This window comes from Anolis carolinensis, unplaced genomic scaffold (genome assembly GCF_035594765.1).
Source record: "Anolis carolinensis isolate JA03-04 unplaced genomic scaffold, rAnoCar3.1.pri scaffold_7, whole genome shotgun sequence".
In the NCBI taxonomy this organism is placed as follows: Eukaryota; Metazoa; Chordata; class Lepidosauria; order Squamata; family Dactyloidae; genus Anolis; species Anolis carolinensis.
Window position 1 is genome coordinate 21,839,570 of NW_026943818.1, and position 19,003 is coordinate 21,858,572.

A 19,003-nucleotide genomic window follows, 5' to 3' on the forward strand; every position below is an offset into this window, starting at 1 on the left:
GCCGAACCTCATCTGCCATAAAGGCAGACACAATCAAAGCCCTCCTGACAGAGGGCCATCCAGATATAATAATAATCATAATAATAATAATAATGACAACATAGAATCATAGATTTGGAAGATGACCCATAAGACCATCCAGCCGAACCTCATCTGCCATAAAGGCAGACACAATCAAAGCCCTCCTGACAGATGGCCATCCAGATATAATAATAATAATAATAATAATAATAATAATAATAATAATAATAATGATAAAACGACAACATAAAATCATAGATTTGGAAGATAACCCATAAGACCATCCAGCCAAACCACATCTGCCATAAAGGCAGACACAATCAAAGCACTCCTGACAGATGGCCATCCATGTCGATGATGGCACTCAAAACTGATATAGACTCCCAGGGCAAGAAAGATGGATACCACGTCAACTGACCTCTGGCTCGAGCGATGCCCCCTCCTGCCCTCCCGTGGGCCACGGCTGGAACCGCGGCCAGAGGTTTCTCGGGTCTGCCGGACAAAAGGGAGAAAGAGCAGAAGGATTTGTTCATGTATTCCGTTCCTGCCCTGCCTCCCCCCCAAATGGTCCCCGGACCCCCACCTCCGCATGCGGACGCTGCCCACGTCGGTGTAGAGGTCGAGGAGGGGCCGGACGCAGAGGGCCTGGGCCATGATCTCGCCCAGCTGGGGCCGCTTGGAGGGGTCCAGGTGGAGGAGGGCCAGGATGAGCTGCCGCAGGTCGGGGCTGTAGCGGTCCGAGATGGGGGCAAAGGTCCCGCTCATGATCTTCAGCACCAAGGCAGGCAGGTTCTGGGAGAGATCGGGGTGGGTAAGAAGCCGAAAAAGGGACAAAAACACCTTCCTGTGGCAGGGAGTTCCACTGGAAAGGCCATGGTCCCCATCTCCTCTCCAATAATAATAATAATAATAATAATAATAATAATAATGATTGATTGAAGTCAAAAATCAGAAACTCCTCAAAGCACAGCAGACAAAAAACCAGTACAAGAAAACCGCACTACAAACTAGAGCTGACAGCTGGCACAACAAAACATTGCATGGACATTTCCTTGACAAAATTGAAGGAAAGGCTGATAAGGAGAAGACCTGGCTCTGGCTCACGAATGGGACCCTGAAGAAGGAGACAGAAGGCCTGATCCTTGCAGCCCAGGAGCTCAAAGGAACTCCTCAAAGCACAGCAGACAAAAAACCAGTACAAGAAAACCGCACTACAAACTAGAGCTGACAGCTGGCACAACAAAACATTGCATGGACATTTCCTTGACAAAATTGAAGGAAAGGCTGATAAGGAGAAGACCTGGCTCTGGCTCACGAATGGCACCCTGAAGAAGGAGACGGAAGGCCTGATCCTTGCAGCCCAGGAGCTCAAAGGAACTCCTCAAAGCACAGCAGACAAAAAAACCAGTACAAGAAAACCGCACTACAAACTAGAGCTGACAGCTGGCACAACAAAACACTGCATGGAAAGTTTCCTGACAAAATTGAAGGAAAAGCTGATAAGGAGAAGACCTGGCTCTGGCTCACGAATGGCACCCTGAAGAAGGAGACGGAAGGCCTGATCCTTGCAGCCCAGGAGCTCAAAGGAACTCCTCAAAGCACAGCAGACAAAAAACCAGTACAAGAAAACCGCACTACAAACTAGAGCTGACAGCTGGCACAACAAAACACTGCATGGAAAGTTTCCTGACAAAATTGAAGGAAAAGCTGATAAGGAGAAGACCTGGCTCTGGCTCACGAATGGGACCCTGAAGAAGGAGACAGAAGGCCTGATCCTTGCAGCCCAGGAGCTCAAAGGAACTCCTCAAAGCACAGCAGAATCAGTACAAGAAAACCGCACTACAAACTAGAGCTGACAGCTGGCATAACAAAACATTGCATGGAAAGTTTCTTGACAAAATTGAAAAGCTGATAAGGAGAAGACCTGGCTCTGGCTCACGAATGGGACCCTGAAGAAGGAGACAGAAGGCCTGATCCTTGCAGCCCAGGAGCAAGACATCAGGACAAAGGCAATTAAGGCCAAGATCGAAAAATCAGCTGATGATCCAAAATGCAGACTCTGCAAGGAAACCAACAAAACCATGAATCATATCCTCAGCTGCTGTAAGAAAATCACACAGACAGACTACAAACAGAGGCACAACTCTGTGGCCCACATGATCCATTGGAACTTATGCCTCAAGTACCACCTCCCAGCAGCAAAGAACTGGTGGGATCACAAACCTGCAAAAGTATTGGAAAATGAGCACGCAAAGATAGTGTGGGACTTCCAAATCCAGACTGACAAAGTTCTGGAACACAACACACCAGACATCACAGTTGTGGAAAAGAAAAAGGTTTGGATCATTGATGTCGCCATCCAAAGCGACAGTCGCATTGATGAAAAACTCAGCCGCTATCAGGACCTCAAGATTGAACTTCAAAGACTCTGGCAGAAACCAGTGCAGGTGGTCCCGGTGGTGAACGGCACATTGGGTGCCGTGCCAAAAGATCTCAGCCGGCATTTGGAAACAATAGACATTGACAAAATTACGATCTGCCAACTGCAAAAGGCCACCCTACGGGGATCTGCACGCATCATCCGAAAATACATCACACAGTCCTAGACACTTGGGAAGTGTTCGACTTGTGATTTTGTGATATGAAATCCAGCATGTCTATCTTGTTTGCTGTGTCATACAATAAAATGATAATAATAATAATAATAATAATAATAATAATAATGTGTCATGTCATTATTATTTTCAGAGCTTGCAATGATTTTAGAATCATGGAAGGGAACTCCAAGGGGCCATGCAGTCCAACCCCCTTCTACCAGGCAGAAAGACACCATTCAAGCCCTCCTGACAGATGGATGCCCTTTAAAAAACCGCCGACATGTGATCGGTTTGGATGTTTGTTCTGTTTAACACTGGTGGGATTTAAATTGTATCGTTTCTAATGTTGTGAACAGGTTTGAGCCTCACGTAAGAAAGGAAAGCAGGGTATAAATCAATAAAATGACATTATTATTATTATATTTATTTATATCCCACTTATCTCCTTGAGGTGCTCATGGTTCTTGTTATTATTATTATTATCATTATTTTTATTATATTTATTTATATCCCACTTATCTCTTTGAGGTGCTCGTGGTTCTTGTTAATTATTATTAATATTATTATTATATTTATTTATATCCCACTTATCTCTTTGAGGTGCTCGTGGTTCTTATTATTATTATTATCATTATTTTTATTATATTTATTTATATCGCACTTATCTCTTTGAGGTGCTCGTGGTTCTTGTTAATTATTATTAATATTATTATTATATTTATTTATATCCCACTTATCTCTTTGAAGTGCTTGTGGCCCTTGTTAATTATTATTATTATTATTATTATTATTATTATTATTATTATTATTTATATCCCACTTATCTCTTTGAGGTGCTCGTGGTTCTTGTTAATTATTATTATTATTAATATCCCACTTATCTCTTTGAGGTGCTCGTAGTTCCTGTTAATTATTATTATGATTATTATATTTATTTATATCCCACTTATCTCTTTGAGGTGCTTGTGGTTCTTGTTAATTATTATTATTATTAATATCCCACTTATCTCTTTGAGGTGCTTGTGGTTCTTGTTAATTATTATTATTATTATTATTAATATCCCATTTATCTCTTTGAGGTGCTTGTGGTTCTTGTTAATTATTATTATTATTATTATTATTATTATTATTATTATTATATTTATTTATATCCCACTTATCTCTTTGAGGTGCTCGTGGTTCTTGTTTATTATTATTATTATTATTATTATTATTATTATTTATATCCCACTTATCTCTTTGAGGGGCTCGTGGTTCTTGTTTATTATTATTATTATTATTATTATTATTATTATTATTATTATTATATTTATATCCCACTTTTATCTTTTTGATTGAGGAGCTCGTGGCTCTTGTTAATTATTATTATTTTATATTATACTAGCTGTGCCTGGGCACGCGTTGCTGTGGCAAAGTGGTGGTGGTATTGGTTAAAAATGGTTGTGTAATTTTTATTTGACGTTATTTGTATTTTTAAATTAATTTTATTGTAAGTTATCTTTTTATTTATTATATTTTATTATTTTCTTGTATTATTTTTAGTTATTTTTTGTTATTATAGTATTTTATTGTATTAATTTTTTTAGTGTTTTTAATTATTTTTTAGTGTTTTTTATTATTTTTTATTGGGTTGCTAGGAGACCAAGTTGGAGGAGCTTAGCCTTCTAACTGGCAGCAATTGGATAAAAGCAATTATTCCTCTCTCTCTAATTAGGACTTTATTTTTCTTTTCTCTTTGTTGTATCAACCTAGAGCCGTGGATGATGGGTTGTGTTGTCAAATTTCGAGTTTGGGGGGCCTGTAGTTTTGTTGTTTTGTGGGTCGCCGTGATGCCATCACTCTTTTATATATATAGATATATATATGTGTGTGTGTGTGTGTGTATATATATAATTTTATAATAAACTATTTATTATTATTGTTATTAACTTTATTTTAGTGGGTACAAACCAACTACCTGACATCATTATCATCATCATCATCATCATTGTATTATTTGATATTATTATTATTATAATTACCGCAGCTTCAAAGGCCCTCTTCAGGCTGGCGAGTTCGTACAGGACGCAACCCAGGGCCCAAATGTCGCTCTTCTGGTTGTAAGGTTTGCCCTCGCAGAGTTCGGGGGAAATGTAGCAGGGGGTGCCCACCACCTAAACAACGTCACAGGTTCAAAATTACAAAAAAAAAAAGGCGACTTCCCCTTACACTTTAAGAAGAGCTTCTCGCGTGGAAGGGGCGAACACTTACGGTGTAAGCCTTGCTCTTGCTGCTGAGGATCTTGGAGATGCCAAAGTCCCCGATCTTGACGATCATGTGGTGCTTGTCCAGCAGGATGTTCTGGGTCTTGAGGTCCCGGTGGAGGATCTGCTTGCTGTGGACGTGGTGCAGGGCCAGGACGATCTGGACAAAGAAGTGCAGGATGGTCTCCTCATCCAGAAGAGAGCTGCCACGTTTGTGGATGAACTCCGCCAAGGTGCCGCCTGTGGGAAAATACCGCGAGCATGAGGAAAAAGTGTGGTGCTGCAGCAAACGAAGCCAATACGATTTTCGTCTGCATTAAAAGAACCATTATTATTATATATTATATATTTACTTATTAGTCGATGACCAGCAACAGAAAATGTACAAGCATCAGAATAGCGTAGAAACATATACAATTAGGAATTATTATTATTGAGCCAGTAGTGTGGCACTGCAGCAAAGGAAGCCAATATGATTTTCGTCTGCATTAAAAGGACCATTATTATAATATATTATATATTTACTTATTAGTCGATGACCAGCAACAGAAAATGTACAAGCATCAGAATAGCATAGAAACGTATACAATTAGGAATTATTATTATTGAGCCAGTAGTGTGGCACTGCAGCAAAGGAAGCCAATATGATTTTCGTCTGCATTAAAAGGACCATTATTATAATATATTATATATTTACTTATTAGTCGATGACCAGCAACAGAAAATGTACAAGCATCAGAATAGCATAGAAACGTATACAATTAGGAATTATTATTATTGAGCCAGTAGTGTGGCACTGCAGCAAAGGAAGCCAATACGATTTTCGTCTGCATTAAAAGGACCATTATTATTATATATTATATATTTACTTATTAGTCGATGACCAGCAACAGAAAATGTACAAGCATCAGAATAGCATAGAAACGTATACAATTAGGAATTATTATTATTGAGCCAGTAGTGTGGCACTGCAGCAAAGGAAGCCAATACGATTTTCGTCTGCATTAAAAGGACCATTATTATTATATATTATATATTTACTTATTAGTCGATGACCAGCAACAGAAAATGTACAAGCATCAGAATAGCGTAGAAACATATACAATTAGGAATTATTATTATTGAGCCAGTAGTGTGGCACTGCAGCAAAGGAAGCCAATATGATTTTCGTCTGCATTAAAAGGACCATTATTATAATATATTATATATTTACTTATTAGTCGATGACCAGCAACAGAAAATGTACAAGCATCAGAATAGCATAGAAACGTATACAATTAGGAATTATTATTATTGAGCCAGTAGTGTGGCACTGCAGCAAAGGGAGCCAAGACGATTTTCGTCTGCATTAAAAGGACCATTATTATTATATATTATATATTTACTTATTAGTCGATGAGCAGCAACAGAAAATGTACACGTTTCAGAACAGCATAGAAACGTATACAATTAGGAATTATTATTATTGAGCCAGTAGTGTGGCACTGCAGCAAAGGAAGCCAATATGATTTTCGTCTGCATTAAAAGGACCATTATTATTATATATTATATATTTACTTATTAGTCGATGACCAGCAACAGAAAATGTACAAGCATCAGAATAGCGTAGAAACATATACAATTAGGAATTATTATTATTGAGCCAGTAGTGTGGCACTGCAGCAAAGGAAGCCAATATGATTTTCGTCTGCATTAAAAGGACCATTATTATAATATATTATATATTTACTTATTAGTCGATGACCAGCAACAGAAAATGTACAAGCATCAGAATAGCATAGAAACGTATACAATTAGGAATTATTATTATTGAGCCAGTAGTGTGGCACTGCAGCAAAGGAAGCCAATACGATTTTTGTCTGCATTAAAAGGACCATTATTATTATATATTATATATTTATTTATTTATTAGAGTCGATGACCAGCAACAGAAAATGTACAAGCATCAGAACAGCATAGAAACGTATACAATTAGGAATTATTATTATTGAGCCAGTAGTGTGGCACTGCAGCAAAGGAAGCCAATACGATTTTCGTCTGCATTAAAAGGACCATTATTATTATATATTATATATTTTTTTATTATATTTATTATATATTTATTTATTACAGTTGATGACCAGCAACAGAAAATGTACAAGCAATACAATTTGAGCCTGAATGTAGAGAAGCATTATTATTATTATTATTATTACATCTATAGAAGCTGAGCATGAGCCAGTACTGTGGCGCTGCAGCAGAGGAAGCCAATACGATTTTCGTCTGCATTAAAAGGACCATTATTATTATTCAGCCAGTAGTGTGGCACTGCAGCAAAGGAGGCCAATACGATTTGAGCCTGAACAAAGAGCATTATTATTATTATTATTATTATTATTACAGTAGAGTCTCACTTATCCAACATAAATGGGCTGGCAGAATGTTGGATAAGCGAATATGTTGGATAATAAGGAGGCATTAAGGAAAAGCCTATTAAACACCAAATTAGGTTATGATTTTACAAATGAAGCACCAAAACATCATGTTAGACAACAAATTTGGCAGAAAAAGTAGTTCAATACGCAGTAATGCTATGTAGTAATTACTGTATTTATGAATTTAGCACCAGAATATCATGATGTATTGAAAACATTGACTGCAAAAATGCATTGGATAATCCAGAACGTTGGATAAGCGAGTGTTGGATAAGTGAGACTCTACTGTATTATTATTTACATCTATAGAAGCTGAGCATGGGACAGTACTGTGGAGCTGCAGCAAAGGAAGCCAATATGATTTTAGCTTGCATTAAAAGGACCATTATTATGATTATTGAGCCAGAAGTGTGGCACTGCAGCAAAGAAGGCCGATACAATTTGAGCCTGAATGTAGAGAAGCATTATTATTATTATTATTATTATTATTATTATATTTACATCTATAGAAGTTGAGCATGAGCCAGTACTGTGCCGCTGCAGCAAAGGAAGCCAATATGATTTTAGCCTGCATTAAAAGGACCATTATTATAATTATTGAGCCAGAAGTGTGGCACTGTAGCAAAGGAGGCCGATACGATTTAAGCCTGAACGAAGAGGAGCATTATTATTATTATTTTATTGTATGACACAGAAAACAAGATAGATATGCTGGATTTCGTATCAATCTTATTTGCTGTGTCATATTATTATTGTTATTATTATTATTATTATTATTAACATCTATAGAAGTTGAGCCTGAGCCAGTACTGTGGCACTGCAACAAAGGAAGCCAATACGATTTTCGTCTGCATTAAAAGGATCATTATTATTATTGAGCCAGTAGTGTGGCGCTGCAGCAAAGGAGGCAGATACAATTTGAGCCTGAATGTAGAGAAGCATTATTATTATTATTATTATTATTATTATTATTATTGTTATTGTTATTATTATTATTATTTACATCTATAGAAAGTGAGCATGGGACAGTACTGTGGCGCAATATGATTTTAACCTGCATTAAAAGGACCATTATTATTATTATTCAGCCAGAAGTGTGGCTGCCAATACAATTTAAACCTGAACGAAGAGGAGCATTATTATTATTATTATTATTATTATTATTATTATTATTATTATTATTATTTTATTTACATCTATAGAAGTTGAGCATGGGACAGTACTGTGGCGCTACAGCAAAGAAGGCCAATATGATTTTAGCCTGCATTAAAAGGGCCATTATTATGATTGAGCCAGTAATGTGGTGCTACAGCAAAGGAGGCCAATATAATTTTAGCCTGTGTTAAAAAGACAATTATGATTATTGAGCCAGTAGGGTGGTGCTGCACCAAAGTAAGCCAATATGATTTTAGCCTGCATTGAAAGAACCATTAATATTATTATTTTATTTGCATCCATAGAAGCTGAGCATGAGCCAGCAGTGTGACGCTGCAGCAGGGGAGGCAAATGCGATCTAGCCCTGCATTCACAGAAATAATAATACAACAACAACAACAACAATAATAATCTTATTCTTGTACCCCGCCTCCATCTCCCCGCAGGGACTCGGGGCAGCTTACAAATGCAAAGGAAGTCAATACGATTTGAGCCAGCATGAAGATAGCAATAATAATAATTGATGTTGTTGTATTCATATACATAGAAGCCGAGTGTGAGCCAACAGTGTGATGCTGCAGCAAAGGAGGCAAATACGTTCTAACCCTGCCTTCATAGAAATAATAACAACAGCAAGCAAGAGAGGTCAATACGATTTGAGCCTGCTTGAATAGAAGCATTATTATTATTATTACCATATATACTCGAGTATAAGCCGACCCGGATATAAGCCAAGGCACCTAATTTTAACCACAAGAAAGCTGGGAAAACATTGACTCAAATATAAGCCGAGAGTGGTAAATTTCAGAAATAAAAATAGATATTCTATTTAAAAAATAGATATTCTTCAACGTAAGTGCCCTTATGTATCCTTTTAATAATAATAATATAATAAAATAATAAATGTAATAACAATTATAATATAAGAGTGAAATAATAAATGTATTAATAGTAATAAAAATAGAGTAAAATAAATGTAATAGTAATGATAATAATAGAGAACAATAATAAATGTACCATATATTATTGTGTTGTTTTAAATATATTTATTGTACTTTGTTAAATTAGCTAATTGCTTTAATTGCATATGTTTTACCATTTTGTATTGTATATTGGCATTGAATTTTGCCAGACTGTGAGCCGCCATGAGTCCTTTTGGGTGAGAAGGGCGGGATAGAAATGATGGAAATAAATCTATCTATATACAGTAGAGTCTCACTTATCCAACGTTCTGGATTATCCAACGCATTTTTGTAGTCAATGTTTTTCAATACGTTATGATATTTTGGTGCTAAATTCATAAATACAGTAATTAATATGTAGCATTACTGCATATTGAACTACTTTTTCTGTCAAATTTGTTGTATATCATGATGTTTTGGTGCTTAATTTGTAAAATCATAACCTAATTTGATGTTTAATAGGTTTCTTCTTAATCTCTCCTTATTATCCAACATATTCGCTTATCCAACATTCTGCCAGCCCGTTTATGTTGGATAAGTGAGACTCTACTGTATTTATAAAAGAGTGATGGCATCACGGCAGTGGACAAAACAACAAAAGTAAACACCCCACAACCTCGAAAATTGACAGCACAACCCCTCATCCATGCCTCTAGGTTGATACAACAAAAAGAAAAGAAAAATAAAGTCCTAATTAGAGGGAGAGGAATAATTGTTTTTACTTGGTCTCCTAGCAACCCACTCAGCCTAGGGGACCCTTTATTTTAACTATCACCAATTCCTCAATACTTTATTTCCCATACCACCATACTTTGCCACAGCAACGCGTGGCCAGGCACAGCTAGTAAATAAAAATAAATATATACTCAAGTATAAGGCGACCAGGACCCTCACTCAAGTATAAGCCGAGGGTGGTTTTTTTCAGTCCTAAAAAAGGGCTAAAAAACTCGGCTTATACTCGAGTATATACAGTACTTGCATAAAAATTGAGAAAATCTGAAACACACCTAAGCTCACAGTAGAAAAAAACTCCAAATCCAACCCAAACAACAACGGCTTTGTTCGAAAGTGGAACTGCCTGCCTTCCAAACCCACATTTTTGAAACCCGAGGCTCCCTTTGCGGCTGGAACAAACAATAAGACTTTTTTGCATTCCTTCCGTCCCAAGAGGTCCAGGTGTTGCTAGGAAGCTGCACGTAATCCCCATTACAAGTAGTTGCGGCTAAAAAAACAGCTTAATTTTTCTCCTAAAGGGGTTGAGATCCCATAGAAACGGGAAGGGACCCTTAGCGGTCATCTAGTCTGACCCCCTTTTTGTTGTGTATGCCTTCAAGTCATTCCCTTTTTCTAGTTAATTTTCTCAACTAGAGCGAGTGAAAAAAAATACCTTCTAGTATCTATATATTGTATTGTATTTTAACTGTTGTTTTTTAAGGATTTTAAGTGTTTTATTAGAATTCCCGGTCTGTTTAATTTTATTTTAACATGTTGTGTGTTGTGGATGTTAAATTAGGTACACTCTCCGTTATCATTTCAAACCACTTTGACTTGCGGCTTCGAAATCAGCTGACCAGAGGGTCGGAAGTTCGAAGCCATGAGTCGGGGTGAGCTCCCGCTGTTAGCCCTAGCTTCTGCCAACCTAGCAGTTCGAAAACATGCAATGAAAGTAGATCAATAGGTACTAGATGCAATGCAAGTAGATCAATGCAGGTAATAGATGCAATGCAAGGTAATAGATTCAATGCAGGCAATAGATGCAATGCAAGTAGATCAATAGGTACATGCCGGCAACACAATTGGAGATTATTGTTGTTGTTGTTGTTAGACTTGCTCAGCTTCAGAGGAGGTCAGAATTATTATTATGGTTGTTGTTATATTTGACTTTCTCAGAGAAGGTTGGAATTATTATTTTTCTTATTATTAGACTTCCTCTGCCTCAGAGGTCAGGATTATTATTATCTGACTTTCTCAGCCTCAGGGGAGGTTGGATTATTACTATTATTATTATTATTATTATTATTATTTGATTTTCTCAGTCTTAGAGGAGGTTGGAATTATTATTTGACTTTCTCAGCCGTAGAGGTTGGAATTATTATTATTAGGTTTCCTCATCCTCAGAGAAGGTGGAAATTATTATGATTATGATTAGACTTCCTCAGCTTCAGAGATTTAAATTATTATTAGGATGATTATTATTAGACTTCTTCAGCCTCAGAGGAGATTGACATTATTATTAGACTTGCTCAGCCTCAGAGGAGATTGACATTATTATTATTAGACTTGCTCAGCCTCAGAGGAGATTGACATTATTGCTGTTGTTATTATTATTATTATTATTATTATTATTATTATTATTATTATTACTATTAGACTTCCTCAGCCTCAGAAAAGATTGAAATAATAATAATTATTATTAGACTTCCTCAGCCTCAGAGGAAAATGAAATTATTATTATTAGACTTGCTCAGCCTCAGAGGGGATTGAAATTATTATTATTAGATTTCCTCAGCCTCAGAGGAGATGAGGAGGCATTTTTGTAGTCAATGTTTTCAATATATCATGATATTTTGGTGCTAAATTTGTAAATACAGTAATTACAAAATAACATTACTGCGTGTTGAACTACTTTTTCTGTCAAATTTGTTGTATAACATGATGTTTTGGTGCTTAATTTGTAAAATCATAACCTAATTTGATGTTTAATAGGCTGACCCGCTTAGCTTGGATAAGTGAGACTCTACTGTAATAATAAAAATTATACGGGAGATTATGTTAGCTCCGACCCTCACTGTCTTCCAGAAGCAATTAAAATCATTGTTCCGTTGTGCCTTTGAGTAGACAAGTCCATTATAACCTGGCCCATATCCACATTGAAACTTGCCCTGTCACTTTATAGTTTGATTTTTGTTCATTTATATTCCCTGTTTGTTGTCTCTATTGTCTGATGTATGTTCTATTCTGTAATAGACACTCCCTTCATCAGTTTGACTGTCGCCCAGACTGTTGTCCTGTATTAGACCTTTTAATGCCTTGGATGAATGTTTAATATTTTAATTATGTCTATTTTAAACCATGACTTGTTAATTTGTTTTTAAATGCATTCTTGGACGTCTTACCTATTGATTTTATGATATTATATGATTATATGATATGTGAGCCGCTCCGAGTTCCCGTTGGGGAGATGGAGGCAGCATACAAAAATAAAATTATGATTATTATTATTGACACAACGATGTTGTATGACACAGCAAACAAGATAGATATGCTGGATTTCGTATCACAAGTCGAACACCTCCCAAGTGTTTAGGACTGTGTGATGTATTTATTATTATTATTAATATTATTATTAGTATGACCTCTGTGGCTGAGAGAGCATGACTTGTACTGCTTTTTTAAATGCTGCAAGACGCTTTGCATCTCAATTGAGAGGCAAAAGCAGGACATAAACAACAACAATAAGCTGTATTCTGACTCCCCCTGAGGCTGAGAGAGCATGACTCCATGGGCCAAACAGGGATCTAGGTCTCTGGAATTGCAACAAAAAAAACTCTGTGAAACTACAACTCCCATGATTCCGCCAACTGAATTATAAGTGGGTTGTGGGGCAGGGAAGGGCTCACCGGGGGCGTACTCCATGGCGATCATGAGGGCCTTGTCCTCCAGGAAGTTCTCGTAGTATTCGATGACGTGGGGATGATGGAGCAGCTTCAGGACCTGGCACTCGTTCTGGGCGGCCAGGCGCTCGTCCTTGGTCATCTGGTCCACCGGGATCTGCTTCAGGATCACCAGCTTCTGGTCCATCTTGCGGAGGCAGAGGTGGACGATCCTACGGACAGAGACCCCAAAAGCGTCAGTGCTCGATACCCAAATCCCCGGCACTTCATCTCCAATGCTCATTCCTAACAAGCCTGTGAGCAAGGCCAGGAAACGGGCTACCAGCCCTTAGCCTTCACTGAATTGGCGTTTATTTGTTTTTTACGGTGAGCTTAAAGTGTGTTTCAGAGGTCTCAATTTCTATGGATGGAATCGCAGTAATATGAATATGGTTCTAGGATGGCAAGCTGGAATTGGATTGGCCTCTTTTGCTGCAGTAGCACAGTGCTGGCTCATGTTTAATATAATAATAACAACAACAACGGTACTGTTCATGTAAGACTAAAATCATTTTGGCCTGTGGGTTGCTGTGAGTTGGATTGGATTGGCCTCTTTTGCTGCAGTATCACAGTGCCGGCTCATCTTTAATATAATAATAATAACAACGGTTCTATTAATATAAGACTAAAATAATTCTGGCCTGTGGGTTGCTGTGAGTTGGATTGGATTGGCCTCTTTTGCTGCAGTAGCACAGTGCTGGTTCATATTTAATATAATAATAATAACAACAACGGTTCTATTTTTGTAAGACTAAAATCATTTTGGCCTGTGGGTTGTTGTGAGTTGGATTGGATTGGCCTCTTTTGCTGCAGTAGCACAGTGCCAGCTCATGTTTAATATAATAATAACAACAACGGTTCTATTAATATAAGACTAAAATCATTTTGGCCCATGGGTTGCTGTAAGTTGGATTGGATTGGCCTCTTTTGCTGCAGTAGCACAGTGCTAGCTCATGTTTAATATAATAATAATAACAACAACGGTACTATTTATGAAAGACTAAAATCATTTTGGCCCGTGGGTTGCTGTGAGTTGGATTGGATTGGCCTTTTTTGCTGCAGTAGCACAGTGCTGGTTCATATTTAATATAATAATAACAACAACGGTTCTATTAATATAAGACTAAAATCATTTTGGCCTGTGGGTTGCTGTGAGTTGGATTGGATTGGCCTCTTTTGCTGCAGTAGCACAGTGCTGGCTCATGTTTAATATAATAATAACAACAACGGTTCTATTTATATAAGACTAAAATCATTTTGACCCATGGGTTGCTGTGAGTTTTCCCGGGCTGTATGGCCATGTTCCAGAAGCATTGTCTCCTGACGTTTCGCCCACATCTCTGGCAGGCATCCTCGGAGGTTGTGAGATCTGTTGGAAACTAGGTAAGTGGGGTTGATATGCATATAATATTAATAATATTACTGTATATACTCGAGTATAAGCCTAGTTTTTCAGCCCTTTTTTAAGACTGAAACCCCCCCTCGCCTTATACTCGGGTGAGGGTCCTGGTTGGCTTATATTTGGGTCAGCTTATACTCGAGAATATATGGTACATTTATTATTTTTCTCTATTATTATTGGTATTATTACATTTATTATTTTTCTCTATTATTGTTGCTACTATTACATTTATTTTACTCTATTTTTATTATTATTAATAATACATTTATTATTTCACTCTGATTTTATTATTATTATTGCATTTATTATTTTACTCTATTTATTATTACATGTATTATTTTCCTGTATTTATTATTATTATTACATGTATTATTTTACTCTAATATTATTAAAATGATACATAAGCACATTTACATTAAAGAAGATGACAATCATGATTTGATCAGAGTTGGACAGTCTTATCTTAAATTTGAGCTTTATATAAATATTCAAAAACATTTAACCTACTGATGCCTCAATTAATGTAATTTTATTGATATCTATTTTTATTTCTGAAATTTACCACCCTTGGCTTATACTGGAGTCAATGTTTTTTGTGGTAAAATTAGGTGCCTCGGCTTACATTTGGGTTGGCTTATACTCGAGTATATACGGTATTTTGTAATAGAATATAATACTAATAATACAATATAAAATATTAATTATATATATTACATGTAGTATTACTACTAATATTACAATATATTGATATAGTACAATCTAGTAATTTATTACCAGTATTGTGCTATGCTAATAATAGAATATTGTATGTAAATTTAATTTGTAAGCCGCTCTGAGGCCCCTTCGGGGTGAGAAGGGCGGGATATAAATGTATTAAATAAATAATAATAACAATAACGCTTCTATTTATGTAAGACTAAAATCATTTTGGCCTGTGGGTTGTTGTGAGTTTTCTCGGGCTGTCTGGCCATGTTCCAGAAGCATTCTCTCCTGACGTTTCACCCACATCTGTGGCAGGCATCCTCAGAGGTTGTGAGGTCTGTTGGAAACTAATTAAGTGGGGTTGATATGCATATAATATTAATACTATTATTGCCCTGAGTCCCCCCCGGGTGAGAAGGGCAGGGTATAAATGCTGGAAATATATTATATTATTTTGTAATATAATATAATACTAATAATACAATTTAATACTATTAATTATACAGTAGAGTCTCACTTAAGCCGCTCTGAGTCCCATTTGGGGTGAGAAGAGCAGAATATAAATGTAGTAAATAAATAAATAAATATATTATTATATATTACATCACACCAGTGTAATTGTATTATTATACTATACTATTATATGTTATTATTATATTACATACCATATTATACTATACTATTATTATAATTATTATATTATATATATTGCACTCATATATATTAATATACTACAGTAGAGTCTCACTTATCCAAGCCTCGCTAATCCAACGTTCTGGATTATCCAAGCTATTTTTGTAGTCAATGTTTTCAATATATCATGAAATTTTGGTGCTAAATTTATAAATACAGTAATTACTACATACCATTACTGTGCATTGAACTACTTTTTCTGCCAAATTTGTTGTATAACATGACGTTTTGGTGCTTAATTTGTAAAATCATAACCTAATTTGATGTTTAATAGGCTTTTCCTTAATGCCTCCTTTTTATCCAACATATTCGCTTATCCAACATTCTGCCGGCCCGTTCATGTTGGATAAGTGAGACTCTACTGTATATTACATATAATATTACTAATAATATTATAATATGTTGATATAGTACAATATGGTCATTTATTGTCAGTATTGTGCTATGCTAATAATATAATATTGTATGTAAATTTAATTTGTAAGCCGCTCTGAGTCCCCTTCGGGGTGAGAAGGGTGGGATATAAATGTATTAATTAAATAAAATTAAATAAATATCCCTATGGAATGTCCAGGGTGGGAGAAATAACTCTTGTCTGGCTGAGGCAAGCGTGAGCTAATACGTTCCAGCAAAGGATTCCCTCAGGCAGGAAGCAGCCAGGCTTTGAAGCTGCAAGGCCATTCAATGCTAAAAATGGTGGCCAATTGCAGCATTCACACTCAAACAAACAAGAGTTCATTCTCCCACCCTGGACTCCCACCCTCACTTGCCTAGTTTCCAACAGACCTCACAACCTCTGAGGATGCCTGACGCTTATGTGAGCGAAACGTCAGGAGAGAATGCTTCTGGAACATTGCCCAGCATCCCATTCTCATCACCCCCTCCTCCCGTGGTGATAGTAGTATCACCACTGCAACCCCGCCTTCGGCTTTCCTCACCCGAAGGCCCCTCTCCCGACCACACGAATCCGCTCATATTTCTCCATCGCAGGCTTCTCCGGTTCCGACTAGGCCGCGGTTGCCATGGAGACGCTTCCGAGAAAGGCGACGGCAGCCGAAGAGGGTCAAGAAGGCGTGGTCTTGGGCCGTTCGCGCTTTCAATGCCAGGACTTAGCCCCGCCCCTCAGTAACGCGCTAGAGTCCACTGTATTGAGGCATTGCTTGTCCTTAGCCCCGCCCCTTGGTGACGCTTTGGCCCCGCCCCTCTGTGAAGTGCCTTGATTCTATCTAGTGGACAGAAGAATATTGCACGTGCCTTGGGATTCTGATCTGCAATCCTTTGCTGCCCTCAAGTGGCCAAATACAGAACTGCACCTCTATGTTATATTTTCCCCAATATTGCCTTGAGATTTTGATCTGCAATCCTTTGCTGCCATCAAGTGGCCAAATCGGGAAGTGCAGCCTTGAGCAATAATATCAGCCTATAGCCTTAGCCCCGCCCCTCAGTGAAGATGCCTGATTTTATTGTATTGTGGATTGCCTGGTCTTGGCCCCGCCCCTCAGTGACGTAAAATGCCCCGCCCCCAGTGAAGTGCCTTTATTCTATGCATTGTGGAAATGCTTGGCCTTAGCCCCGCCCTCAGTGACATGAAAGACTCCACTGTATTGTGGCAATGCCTGGCTTTAGCTCCGCCCCTCCGTGACGCAATTAGCCCCGCCCCCGTGAAGCGCCTTGATTCTATCATATTGTGGCAATGCCTGGTCTTGGCCCCGCCCCTCCGTGAAGCGCCTTGATTCTATGGTATAGTTGCATTGCCGGCCTTAGTCCCGCCCCTCCGTGACGTGACTTTAGCCACGCCCCCGGGAAGCGCCTTGATTCTATCGTATTGTGGCATTACCAGCCTTAGCCCCGCCCCTCCGTGACGCGCCTTAACCCCGCCCCCAGTGAAGTGCCTTTAGCTCCGCCCCTCAGTCACATGAAAGACTGCAATGTATTGTGGCAATGCCTGGCCTTAGCTCCGCCCCTCCGTGACGCAGTTTGCCCCGCCCCTCCATGAAGCGCCTTAGCCACGCCCTACCGTGAAGCTCCGCCCCCAGTGAAGTGCCTTTATTGTATGCATTGTGGCAATGCTTGGCCTTAGCCCCGCCCCCAGTGACGCGACTTTAGCCCCGCCCCTCAGTCACATGAAAGACTGCAAAGTATTGTGGCAATGCCTGGCCTTAGCTCCGCCTCTCCGTGACGTACTTAGCCCCGCCCCTCAATGACATGAAAGACTCGTTTTGTGGCAATGCCTGGCCTTAGCTCCGCCTCTCCGTGACGCGACTTTAGCCCCGCCCCTCAGTCACATGAAAGACTGCAAAGTATTGTGGCAATGCCTGGCCTTAGCTCCGCCTCTCCATGACGTACTTAGCCCCGCCCCTCAATGACATGAAAGACTTTTTGTGGCAATGCCTGGCCTTAGCTCCGCCTCTCCGTGACGTACTTAGCCCCGCCCCTCAATGACATGAAAGACTCGCTTTGTGGCAATGCCTGGCCTTAGCTCCGCCTCTCCATGACGTACTTAGCCCCTCCCCTCAATGACATGAAAGACTCGTTTTGTGGCAATGCCTGGCCTTAGCTCCGCCTCTCCGTGACGTACTTAGCCCCGCCCCTCAATGACATGAAAGACTCGCTTTGTGGCAATGCCTGGCCTTAGCTCCGCCTCTCCGTGACGTACTTAGCCCCGCCCCTCAATGACATGAAAGACTCGCTTTGTGGCAATGCCTGGCCTTAGCTCCGCCTCTCCGTGACGTACTTAGCCCCGCCCCTCAATGACATGAAAGACTCGCTTTGTGGCAATGCCTGGCCTTAGCTCCGCCTCTCCGTGACGTACTTAGCCCCGCCCCTCAATGACATGAAAGACTCGTTTTGTGGCAATGCCTGGCCTTAGCTCCGCCTCTCCGTGACGTACTTAGCCCCGCCCCTCAATGACATGAAAGACTCGCTTTGTGGCAATGCCTGGCCTTAGCTCCGCCTCTCCGTGACGTACTTAGTCCCGCCCCTCAGTGAAGCGCCTTGATTCTATGGTATTGCGGCATTGCCGGGCTTAGCCCCGCCCCTCCGTGACGTAATTAGCCCCGCCCCTCAGTGAGGCGCCTTGATTCTATGGTACTGTGGCATTGCCTGGTCTTGGCCCCGCCCCCTCCTGTATGATGGCCCTGCCTGACGCGCGCCCCGCCCAA

At 39.1% G+C, this 19,003-nt stretch overlaps 1 protein-coding gene across 4 annotated transcripts in view; it reads right to left on the reverse strand.

The window, feature by feature from the left end:
- Positions 1-18,972, reverse strand: part of nek8 (NIMA related kinase 8) — a 73,531-nt gene extending 54,559 nt beyond the window's left edge. For all 4 annotated transcript variants that reach the window (XR_010000063.1, XR_010000062.1, XM_062959013.1 and 1 more), the window contains exons 1-6: positions 16,781-18,972; positions 13,013-13,218; positions 4,869-5,101; positions 4,640-4,771; positions 605-813; positions 440-513 (exon numbers count right to left, since the gene is read on the reverse strand). Coding sequence is in view for 2 of the 4 variants with exons in the window: in XM_062959013.1 (XP_062815083.1) it covers positions 440-513; positions 605-813; positions 4,640-4,771; positions 4,869-5,101; positions 13,013-13,218; positions 16,781-16,827 (901 nt within the window). In the remaining 2 variants the exon portion in view is untranslated. The remainder of the gene's footprint in view (positions 1-439; positions 514-604; positions 814-4,639; positions 4,772-4,868; positions 5,102-13,012; positions 13,219-16,780) is intronic.
- Between the last annotated feature and the right edge of the window lie 31 nt (positions 18,973-19,003).